General features: G+C 39.8%; 1 protein-coding gene across 3 annotated transcripts; it reads left to right on the top strand.

Moving 5' to 3' along the window:
* The first annotated feature begins 229 nt into the window (after positions 1-229).
* Positions 230-10588, top strand: ncapg (non-SMC condensin I complex, subunit G). Of its 3 annotated transcripts, none has more exons than XM_048995745.1 (23): positions 230-366; positions 752-924; positions 1314-1532; positions 1641-1869; positions 2093-2238; positions 2329-2413; positions 2948-3140; positions 3672-3821; positions 4015-4155; positions 4767-4890; positions 4978-5067; positions 5339-5518; positions 6106-6180; positions 6291-6401; positions 6626-6745; positions 6857-7099; positions 7918-8099; positions 8194-8365; positions 8539-8709; positions 8834-8966; positions 9180-9230; positions 9600-9663; positions 10097-10588. In XM_048995745.1, exons 2-23 carry the CDS (start codon positions 817-819, stop codon positions 10215-10217), a joined length of 3108 nt encoding a protein of 1035 aa, XP_048851702.1. In that variant the 5' UTR covers positions 230-366; positions 752-816; the 3' UTR covers positions 10218-10588. The 3 variants fall into 3 exon arrangements, with proteins under 3 accessions (XP_048851702.1, XP_048851704.1, XP_048851703.1); XM_048995746.1 differs by having other exon boundaries at positions 288-353; XM_048995747.1 differs by lacking the exon at positions 6106-6180.
* The last annotated feature ends 384 nt before the right edge of the window (positions 10589-10972 follow it).

Below are 10972 nucleotides of genomic sequence, written 5' to 3'. Positions count from 1 at the left end.
TCATTCATAAGTTTATTCGTCGTTATCGGTATTTACTTCAGTTAGTTATCATTACTAGCAAATTTACTATGTTGCAATGCAGTTATGCGCGTGGTACACTTTATTTGTTGCAAATAACAAAGATGACAATTTAGTTTGCACCAATAAGGAATGCGTAATTAATAATTCGACAGACATACTTCCTAGTTACAGCCTACACGCTGTCCTTTATTTCATGCATGGAAAGAAAACGAGCGAGAGAAAGCGAGAGCGAGGGGAACTATCGCGAGAGATCTCGCGAGAATACATTTCAAAACTGGCGCCGTTAGTCAAAACACTTTGGGAATACAGACCGTTTGCTTAGTCAACCAGAAGTAAGACTTCTCGGTAAATATTGCACGTTTTTCATCATTCCATCATTAATATTCGGGTTGTAACGTATTGTGGATTTGTAGTATACTTTTATGTTGCATTTTTTTGTTCTAAATTTCATGAAGACGTTGGCCGTTACTTATATACTTGCTGGCTGTGGAGTTGGGTAACCATTCACTAGTACAGTTCATCGTAATATGAATTTCAGTATTTCAGAGTAATACGTTTGGCGTTAAGTTAATTTCGCGTGTACGCATTTAAACATGCAGGTTTACTACTTGATTAACACTGTCCTGTTAACTTAAACCGCTTTTTTTGGCTGTGTCTGTAGTTGTTTCCTCTGATCATATTTGTGACGATGATACGATTTTAATGCGTTGCTCTTTGGTCGTTTAACCAGGCACGGAAACTTTGACAGCATTATCTGTTCGCGACGCGATCCTAACTCCCAGGACGGAGGGGAAGATGACGGCCGATGCGGAACTGGAGATTAAGGAGGCGTTTCTGAGGGCGCAGAAAAGCCACAGTAATAAAGCCAAACTCGTGGTCGCTTTGAAAAACAGATACAACAAGGTGAACCGATCCACTCTGTCATCCAATATATAATAAGGAGGGCTGCCAACTCTCATGCATCTGGTGTGATACGCAAGAAATCTCACGGCAAATCTATATTATTCCATTATACGCCTAAAACTTGCATATATTGCATGTGCGTGAATTGTCTGAAATTAAAAATCTCACGCCAGGCAGCTGACAACGTGACCGACCCTGAATATGGCTACTGGAATTTTACATTGATTATGCTAATATTACTTCTGTCCATCAATTTTCTATACCCGCGTGTTCAATGCATGATCTCAGGGGTCTGGACTTTGTTACGTGTTATTCTCAATCGTCAATTTTCATAAAACGGCGGTTGGGTTTACCCTGACAAAAATGTTAAGCTTTTATTTCCCTTTCAGCTTGAGGACAAAACCCTCTTCCACGAGCAGTTTATTCATTACCTGAAGTATGCCATGATTGTCTACAAAAGAGAACCTGCCGTTGAGAATGTTATTGAATTTGTGGCCAAGTTTGCTACAAGTTTTGAGGTTCCTGTGGACAATGAGGCTGCGGAAGATGATGATGAAGAGGAGGAAGAAAATATTTTTTTAAATTATCTCTTTAATTTTCTGCTGAAGGTATTGAAAGATCTTTATAATGTAAACTTCGCATATTAGATGTAACATTTTATATGCATTTTTAGTACTTTCTTTATAGCTGACAAGGACCTCATACTTGCCTTTCAGTCTCACAGTGCCAGCAGCCATGCAGTGCGCTTTCGTGTTTGTCATCTCATTAACAAACTGCTGGGGAGCATGGCTGAGAATGCCCAGATTGACGACGACCTCTTCGATCGCATACACGAGGCGATGTTGATCCGAGTAACTGACAAATTCCCCAATGTCAGGATCCAGGCTGCTCTGGCCATGGCAAGATTGCAGGAGCCTCAGAATGACGAATGTCCCACTATAAAAGGTAGCTCTGAGCTATTTTAGCTTGCGGCCAGGTGACTGTGCAGTGCAACAATAACAGTCTGATAAACGCACTAAAAGAAGCACCTGTTTGCCCTGTTAGTTGAATCATTGCAATTTGACGCATTTTATAAAGAGCATGTGATTGCTGCAAATGGGAGACGTGTGCCTTTATTTTCGTAGTTTCGATGTGCTGCCTCATCTAAGTGTTTTTTCATTTTTCAAAGCCTACATCATGATTCTTGACAATGACACTAACTCTGAAGTGAGACGGGCGGTGCTGTCTTGCATAGCTCCATGTGCTCAGACCCTTCCCAAAATTATGCGGCGAACCAGAGATGTGAAGGAGGCCGTGAGAAAGCTGGCGTACCAGGTAGTTCTTCCAGATGGCGATCACATGGAGAGATCCCTTTAAAAACCATATGAATGACTGCATCATTATTTCGAAATACCTTTGCCGCAGGTCCTTGCCGAGAAGGTGCACGTAAGAGCACTGTCCATCGCGCAGCGAGTCAATCTCCTGCGACAGGGGCTTAACGATGTCTCAGGTAGAGTTAAAAAATAGTTTTTTTCATTTAGGTTGTGCAAAATACGCTGTATACTTCAAGCATTTTCTTATCTCTCAGTATATCATACGTTAAGCTAGATTGGAATAATTTGCAACAAGGCTGGGTGATATTTCACAATGAAATATTTTTGTGATATTATGAACATTCATATTGTCATCAATATGAGTATAGTGATATATAGCTAGTACATTTGTTTTTTTGCATAATTAAATTATAATGCACTATTTAAAAATGAATTCCATCAAACTATGAGTGTTGGCTTAATTTATCATTATACACACTTTGTGTTTTTATTAACTCCCCCCCCCCCCCTCCAAAAAAAAAAAAAAACGTTTTGACCCAAACCGCAGCTCAAAACTCAAGGTCTGAACCGAGCTGTGGATTTGGAGAATCATTGTACCCCTAGTGGTCACAGAATTTTCACTAGGTGGAATCTGACCCATCATCCTCAGTGGGACGTGGAGAATCGGATGTGACCTGGCTGTGTGTTGTGCTGGTGGTTCCTGTTTGCAGAGGCGGTGAAGGAGGTCGTGCAGAAGATGCTGCTGCCGGCCTGGCTCCGGCTTCTGCAGGGCGACGTGCTGGAGCTGCTGCACAGGCTGGACGTGGAGGACTGCTCCGAGGTGGCTATTTCAGCCCTCAACTGCATCTTCAGTCTGTCGTCACCTGGAGACCTGCTGCAGGACCGCATCAACCTTGACAGCAGGTATTGAGTTAGGTCTACAGCAGTGTTTCCAAATCCAGTCCTCGGGGACTGCCAGACAGTCCACGTTTTTGCTCTCTCCCTGCTCCCGAGCCAAAATGTGGACTGTTTAGCAGGGAGATGGGAGGGAGTAAAAACGTGGAGCGGTTCTGTGGCCTCCAAGGACCGGATTGGGAAACACTGGTCTGCAGTAACTGTTCTTCTGTTTTCTGTAGCTCTTGCTTTGCATTATGAAGATGCCTTCCCGGATCTTGAATGGCTAAGAAATTTGACACTTATTAGTATTTGTTTAAACAAATAATTTATCATTTTTTAATATAATGCATTAATATAAAATATTTTACATGACAATGATTTTTTTTTTCTCCCCAGTCCTTCATTTACAAAGGGTTTGTGTCTAATTGTAGTTTGAGTAGGATATAAATATGTAATAGTTATAATATAAATGCAGGCACGAATTTGGTAAGTTATGCTAATATTCACGCAAGCCTAATTAATTTCTAGTTTTTTGGTTAATTAAACATAATGTTTCAGGAAACTGATGCCAGTGGAAACGCTCACGTGTGAGAATGTTCTGTACTGGAGGGCGCTGTGTGAATTCACCAAGTCTAAAGGAGACGAGGGGGAGGAGATGCTGGAGCAGCTTCTCCCCGAGGCTGCCATCTTCGCAGAATACCTCTATGGGTAAACACTTTCATGTCATCTGCATTTAGTTTATTGAAAAATAGCTAGTAAGCAGCAGTAATATGAGGCACTGGCATCCTTTTTGGAAGTTTTCCAAGCAGGGATCCAAAATGTGGCATGTCTTGTAAATTGACAGTTTCTTGCAGATAGATTTGCTCATGCATGTTAAATTGATAAATCAACATTGTTTCAGGTACTTGAAGAGCATCCCAATGCTAAGTGAAGAAAACAGGGCGGATTTTTCTCAGGTGGAGGTGGTCATGACAAAGGAGTTCATAGGTCAGCAGCTGATCCTCTTAGTGGGCTGCCTGGATACAGCTGAAGAAGGTGGAAGGTGAGATTGTGTGCCCCCCCCCCCCCCGATTTTTGTTTTGGGTATTGAAACAATAATTTTCAGCACTTTATTGTAGAAGTGCATGATTTTATGATATTAACGATTATATCATCTCTGCGATCTGCTTTGAAGGAGAGATCGTTAGTATTGTGCTGCTGTGCACATTCTATCAGTTGCATTATGGCTTATACACATATCTAAAGTTGTTTTGCCAGCCAAATGTGTTTCGACACACCAATAAACTGGTAATGGCAAACAGCAGGTAGTACCTTGGATTTTTTTCCTCTCTCCCTCCTGCGCCCTCATACCCAACATGCAGTGTTGACAAAGTAGCGGGATGGAAGACATGCAGGAATTGATCTCTAAAAAGAGCTGGACGTCAGTAATATGGAACTTGGTTGGATTTTCCCAAATCAGCATGATTACTGTTCAGTAACTTGCAAAATAGTCTTAAAAACCAACATGAAAGAATTGTGATGATGTCGTGAATCGTGATTCCTCCTGAAAATAGTGATATGAAATTTTTGCCATATTGCCCACTAACTTAGGTATATAGTGAAAGTGTAATATAATACTATATAATGACTGCATGACTTGTGATCATGTTCCAGGAAGAGGGTGCTAGCTGTGTTGCAGGAGATGCTTGTCCTACCCAACACCCCCACCTCTCTTGTGTCTTTGCTGGTGGAAAAGCTGGTCACTGTCCTTAACGATGATGAGAAAAGGATACAAGTTGTAAGTTAAATTTTATTTAATCTGGTGACATTTCTTCTAATGGCGAATAAGCTGATTTTTTTTTTTTGTGTGTTTACAAAAAAATAGGTTGCAGAAATAATCTCTGATGTTCGTGAACCAATTATGCCAGTCTGTAGTGCTGTTGATGAAAACGAAATCAGGAGAAGGCAAGTTAGGGTGAGTATCTTGAGTTGCTTGCATTTGATTGCTTCTGGCAATAAGAATATAAAGTAAAACATCCTGCTGTAATTGGTGATGAAAGCATTTTCCTTCAGGATTAATAAATAATTCTGAATTATTATTTTTTTTTAATGATGGTTCTGGTTATAACCATTATTTCATCAGTATCATCGCATGTAGCGAAGTTACAAAATGAACTGTCGCTCACAAACAATGAATGTAAGGCTGAATACATGATTAGTGTGTTTCCCCCCCCCACATCAATTAGCTTGCAGAGGTCAAGGTTAAGATTTTTGAAGCCAAACAGGCACTTGAGGAATGCATTGCTTCTCAAGAATTCAGCCGTGCTTCAGAACTGAAGGATTCAATCACTGAGTTGGAAAACCTGAAGAATCAGCTAATGAAAGAAGCAGAGATGCCCGAGGTGAAAGAAGTTCGCGTAGAGAAGGTAAACCTAACAACACACGGCCTATTTCTGTTCTGTCACTTTAAATTGCTGAGACCATTTATGTATTTCCTGGTGTGTTCCTGCAGGATTCTGAAGTATTCTTGAATACTAATTAAAATTTTAGCCCTCATTAATGCTACAAGAGGAGATCAAAATTCTCAAAAAGACTGGCATGTAACCACAAACCACTTTAACTGATATTTTTAGAATAAGCTTATTCTTTTGGATGCGATTAATTTGAAGTTTATTCTCTCGGATGAGATTAATTTCAGAAGTCTTATGAAAATGTTAGCAGCTAGTTGGAGAAAAAATGTTGTGCCACAGTTTTGTGGTGCAGTCATTCAGCAGCCTTTTAAAATCTCAGTGCACTTTGGAGAATGTGCACAAATGCAGTGCTTTCAGATGAATTGCCGGAGAATTAATCACCTATCGTACACTATTGTTGGAAGGAAATGCTGGCAGTGGCTGTAGCTTTCCTGGTAATGTGCCGTGCTTGGTGTTAAATGAAGGCATTTCCACAACTGCATGGATTTGACACATAAAGCTCAGTCACCTCGTCCCATCTTCAGTGACCTTTTTGCTTGTAGCTTCCGCTTTCAGAACATGAAGTGTGTTCCTCTTTGGCTTTGAGATATGAGCAAGAATCCGAAAGAGATATGAAGGTTACAGTCTTGGAGTTTCTTTAAACGCTACAGATGTTAAAACTGTCTACAGTAGTACACAGCTGAAATGGAAGTCTGGAAATTAACAGTATTATTTTGTCCCTTTTAAGAATGACCCAGAGACCTTGTTGAAATGCCTGACAATGTGTGCTGAGCTGCTGAAGCAGATGTCAATTAAGAAAGGCATTGGACCCACAATGAATGGCATCCTTGAAACCTTGGTATGTCTCTTGCTTTGAGGGATCTCTGTACGTATTCAGACAGCTAAGAATAAAAGATGAAAATCATATATACTGGTTATGTATTTTGAATATATCATAATATTAATGGTGTATTTCAAGTTTTCACTGGTAATGTGCATTTGTCAATAAGTCTGTCTCCCTCGATCCCTTATGAATGGTTGGGCTTAAGCACAAAAAAATGGATCTTAATTTTGCTGTTCTAGATCTTGCCAGGCATTGCCTGTGCCTTTCCTGCAGTGCGCAACATGGCTGTTATCTGCCTGGGCACTTGTGCTCTCCACAGCAAGGATCTTGCAAATCGGCATCTGGTACTTCTGCTGCAGGTATAGCAAAGATATACACACGTGTAAATGAAGAAGGTTTCATGAGATTGGATTTTTTTTTCCCCAGCACTCAGATTGATTTAAAAGAAACATTTGTGATTCATCCCCCAGATCGCGCAGCTGGATGAGCCAAAGATCAGAATAAGTGCCCTGGGAGCTGTAATCGACCAACTGCTGCTCAGTGGCCTGGAGGTAGTCAAGCAAAAGTCCATTTCTACCCCAGCAGATCATTCTGGTTCTGAAGACGGTGATGCCGAAAAAGGAGAAACAGGGGATGATGTGAAAGAACGCGATGACGAGCAAGACACGATCCAGAGCATTCTGCTGATGTTCTCCGAGTTTCTTGACAGCGAGGTATTTCACGTTTCTATGAATTGCCTTTAAGGGTGTAACGGCGACACAAACGTTCACAATTTGGTCCAGCTGCTCCCCCTCCCCCAATCGGGTGTAGCTGGTTCAGCTCTCATTATCTCTAATGTTAACTAAATTCAAATCACTTTATTTATCCCCATGGGATGACTAGAGAAATCGTATTTTATTTCTCAATTGACACTAACACATGTAAATCACAAAATTTATTATTCTATTTATAATTAGGGCAAGCTGTATATTTTGTGAATATTATTACTTGGACTGCAATTGTCTCATACCACTTCGTACATCATTTTCTGTTCGGTATGCAATGAAACGAAGTGAAAAGTATTCAATAAGCAGAATTTATTCACAAGTAGATGCAGATGTTCAAAATGGAAAATATGCTGATTTATGGTGCAGTCGTAATCACCTTTTTTTGGTTTCACAATAAAGTACACTAATGCTGAAGAGTGTAGTTAATAGACCAATACTGTCGACTATTGTACCGTCTCCACAAATATGCAGTCACACTAGATGGGATTTAGACAGGATTTAGTTCATTATGATTATGCCGAGACCCTAAATAGGACAAGCAGGTATGGGAAATGGATGGATAGATCGACGTTTATTTTTCGATTTATTTTACATAGGTTATTTGCAAACTGTAAATATAAATAGGCCTAACAGATGCTTTTATTTAGCACCAAACTGTGAATCCAAACCCACAGTGCATACCGAACTGAATTTTGTGTAATTACTCCCCAACTTTATGTCCCACAGACATGTTGATTTATGTTTATTATTATTATTTAATTAAGATACCAGAGCTGAGAACAGAGGCTGCAGAGGGTCTGGCCAAACTGATGTATTGTGGAAGGCTTTCCAGCACTAAGCTTCTCTCCCGGCTCATTCTCCTGTGGTACAACCCTGTCACCGAGGATGACACCCGTCTTCGCCACTGCCTGGGGGTCTTTTTCCAGCTGTACTCCCGTGAAAGCAGGTAGAGGCTGATCTCTGCACATGAGCTGAATATGCTTGGAAAAGTAATATTAGGTGTGCTGAACTTTAAACGGCTTTTTTTTATTATTCATTAGAGCGCATCAAGAGTGCCTTGAGGAAAGTTTCCTGCCAACTTTGCAGACTCTGTTAAACGCACCTGCCACATCACCCCTAGCTGAAGTGGACATCTCAAATGTAGCCGAACTTTTCATTGAACTGACGAGACCCAGTGCCTTAATTAATCCCAATAGAAGCTCTAATTTTCAAGTGAGTCCCTAGACAGTCTTATTAATGATTTAATAGTGTTCATTTTGACATGCCAAAATGTCTGAGATGTAGATGAATGCTGTTCATTTAAATTATGTGCTGTAGCCGTAGGGACTGAGGTATTGTCAGATTGCTTTGTCTTCATCCCAAGCTGCCCTCCCCTCCCCCTCAAGGATATCTCGGTCCATGACTGCTTGGCAGTTCGTCTCTGCAATGAAATTTTGAAGGACCCCACCGCACCTGAGGGGCGGTTATACGCGAAGTGTCTTACCACTCTGGAACTCGGCACCGAAGACTGCACATCAAAGAAGGACCTGCAACTGCTCCTGGATGAAGTCTGCCAGGTTATTTCTCCGCATTAATGATCTCATTAAAATGTACTTAATGTAGTTTCGACAGGTCAGTTCCATCTGAATTCGGCGTATTTATGCGTTTGATTTACAACTTGTTTCCCATTCCTCTGTATAGAACGTAAAGGACAAAGTATGTCTGAGGGCAATTGAAAAAGTTATATGCCAACTTAATGGAGGATCTAAGGGCAAGACATCAGTGACTCGGGATGAGCTGTCTGCAGTTCACACACCAGATGAAACCAATCAAGGTTATGTCTCATTTCAGTTGTGTGTGTGTGTGTGTGTGTGTGTGTTACTGTCGTGGCAAACTTATTTAGCTAAAAAAAATCTTTTAATTCACCTACTGAGCAAGTCATAATGTCAAAGTATTTTCTCTAGTGTATGTGGAAAGGAAAAAAGTAGCAGTATTTTTCCTTTTGTAAGCTAAGCAAAGGTTTAAACGCTTCATTTGGTCCTTGCAGAGGCTGAAAATTGTGAAGAGGAAACAAAGTCCACTAAACGACCAAAAAGAGGTGTGCATTTTATCGTAGATGTGAGATTTATTTTTTTTTTCTCCCTTGAGCCATTTAGGCTTTGTAGAGGAAAAGGGACAGATTTAAAACTCCAAAAAGTCTCAGACTAAAAAACTGATCCATTCCATGTTCTGCAAAAAGATTTGATACGTTTGTTGAAAGATGATTGTCCTTTTATTTACAGAGCTCTTGTTAGGTTTTATGTGTATTTCATCCACCTTTTGCCAGTTGTAAATAATATTAACCTAATGAAGTTAAGCATAGTACACTTAAACATTTCATATAACAGCTGCTAGAATCCTGTAACCCTGGGTGAAAAGCCATGAGTGTTTACTTTGTAAACAGTGTTTAAAGTTATGTACATTTTAGGACAACGGACGACCACTGCCAAAACGGCAAAGAAAGGAAGTAAAGCAAAGGAGACGTCGGACAGGTTTGGCTGTTCTGCATTTAGTCTTTCTAGTCAAATATTCAGGCTACAATTTAAAAACGTAATGAACGACTGATTGCCCAGCTATAATCAAACTTTAATTTCACCTGATTTTTGGCTTCCAACTTCACCATCATCACGAAATCAAAACGATAGTGATGCTTCCATTTGTCGTTATAAATCCAGTGCAACCTTTTCATTTGCTTCTCACTTGAATTATATTTCAAGTTTAAGTAAATCCACTGTTAGACAAGTTCAATAAATGCATATTTCCAGATTAATCAAGTTAATCTTGATCTCAGTATTGACCAAAATAATCTTAATTCTGATTTTTGCCATAACACTTTGCAGCAGGGCTGCTTGATTATCAGGTGCTGTTTGTGAAGTTATGCTTGCGAAACAGAATAGCTTATTCTTGTGTGCTCTACATTTCCAGTGATGGGGAGAAGACACCAGAGGCAGCTCCTGCCCCCCGGGCATCTCGTCGGGCAAAGATGGCAGCAATGGAAAAAACCAAAATGGACCTAAGCGTTCTGATGAACAGAGAAGCAAATTGATATCTAGAGTGAAAGATGTCATTGTTTTATTCATCCTTCAAGTTTAATAAAGACAATGCTCATTTTAACAGTTCAGTAATGATTTTTGAAAAGCTTATTTTACTAGTTTTGTTTTTATTTACAAGTTTCTATTAAAGGTGTGCATAAGTCATTGAGAATTACATGTGGTAAATTAAATCTGCATTAAAAATATATATATACACATACATATCTCCCCATAAGGTTGCATTAGAATTGGAGAATGAGCACAGCAGCCCAGTTCTGGATTTGAAGGATCGACTCTATATTCAATAACAATGTTCTGTGGAATTATTGCATTGAACCTGTAATCTCATCTTTCCATATATTAAACTGTCCTTGAAATAAACTAATTTCAGTAGTGGCTTGGAATGACTCATTTTAATGTGCAGTATATGGTAATACCAATTTTGTGAAACTTTCCAGACTAATCCTGTGTACAACCGTAGAAAGTTGCATATTTAGACCTAATTTTGTCTTAGTTGAATACAGTAATTTTTTAAAGTCTTGTGTTTTCTTGTTTTCACATTCAAGATCAGACTTCACTGGGTTATGTTTAAGGCAGTGTCTTGGATGCTGTCTATCAACCTAACCTTCACTGGAAGCGGTTGATGAATTTGACATTTAAGTAAAACCCAATGCACATTGAGAATGCAGAGTTTTATTTATACATGTCATGTGTGTTCATTGGACACCATTAAATTTAAAAGGATTCAGGAAACTAGAGGCATAGAACT

This window comes from Brienomyrus brachyistius, chromosome 25 (genome assembly GCF_023856365.1).
Source record: "Brienomyrus brachyistius isolate T26 chromosome 25, BBRACH_0.4, whole genome shotgun sequence".
Taxonomy (NCBI): Eukaryota; Metazoa; Chordata; class Actinopteri; order Osteoglossiformes; family Mormyridae; genus Brienomyrus; species Brienomyrus brachyistius.
The sequence above is the reverse complement of the archived record's forward strand: the minus strand, read 5'-3'. Positions and strand labels throughout refer to the sequence as shown.

Coding starts and splice junctions, on each gene's coding strand:
- ncapg (XM_048995745.1), top strand. CDS start 817: ATGACGGCCGATGCGGAACTGGAGATTAAGGAGGCGTTTCTGAGGGCG. Junction 5,519..6,105: donor AAGAAGTTCGCGTAGAGAAG/GTAAACCTAACA, acceptor TTTTGCTTGTAG/CTTCCGCTTTCAGAACATGA. Junction 6,402..6,625: donor ATGGCATCCTTGAAACCTTG/GTATGTCTCTTG, acceptor TTGCTGTTCTAG/ATCTTGCCAGGCATTGCCTG.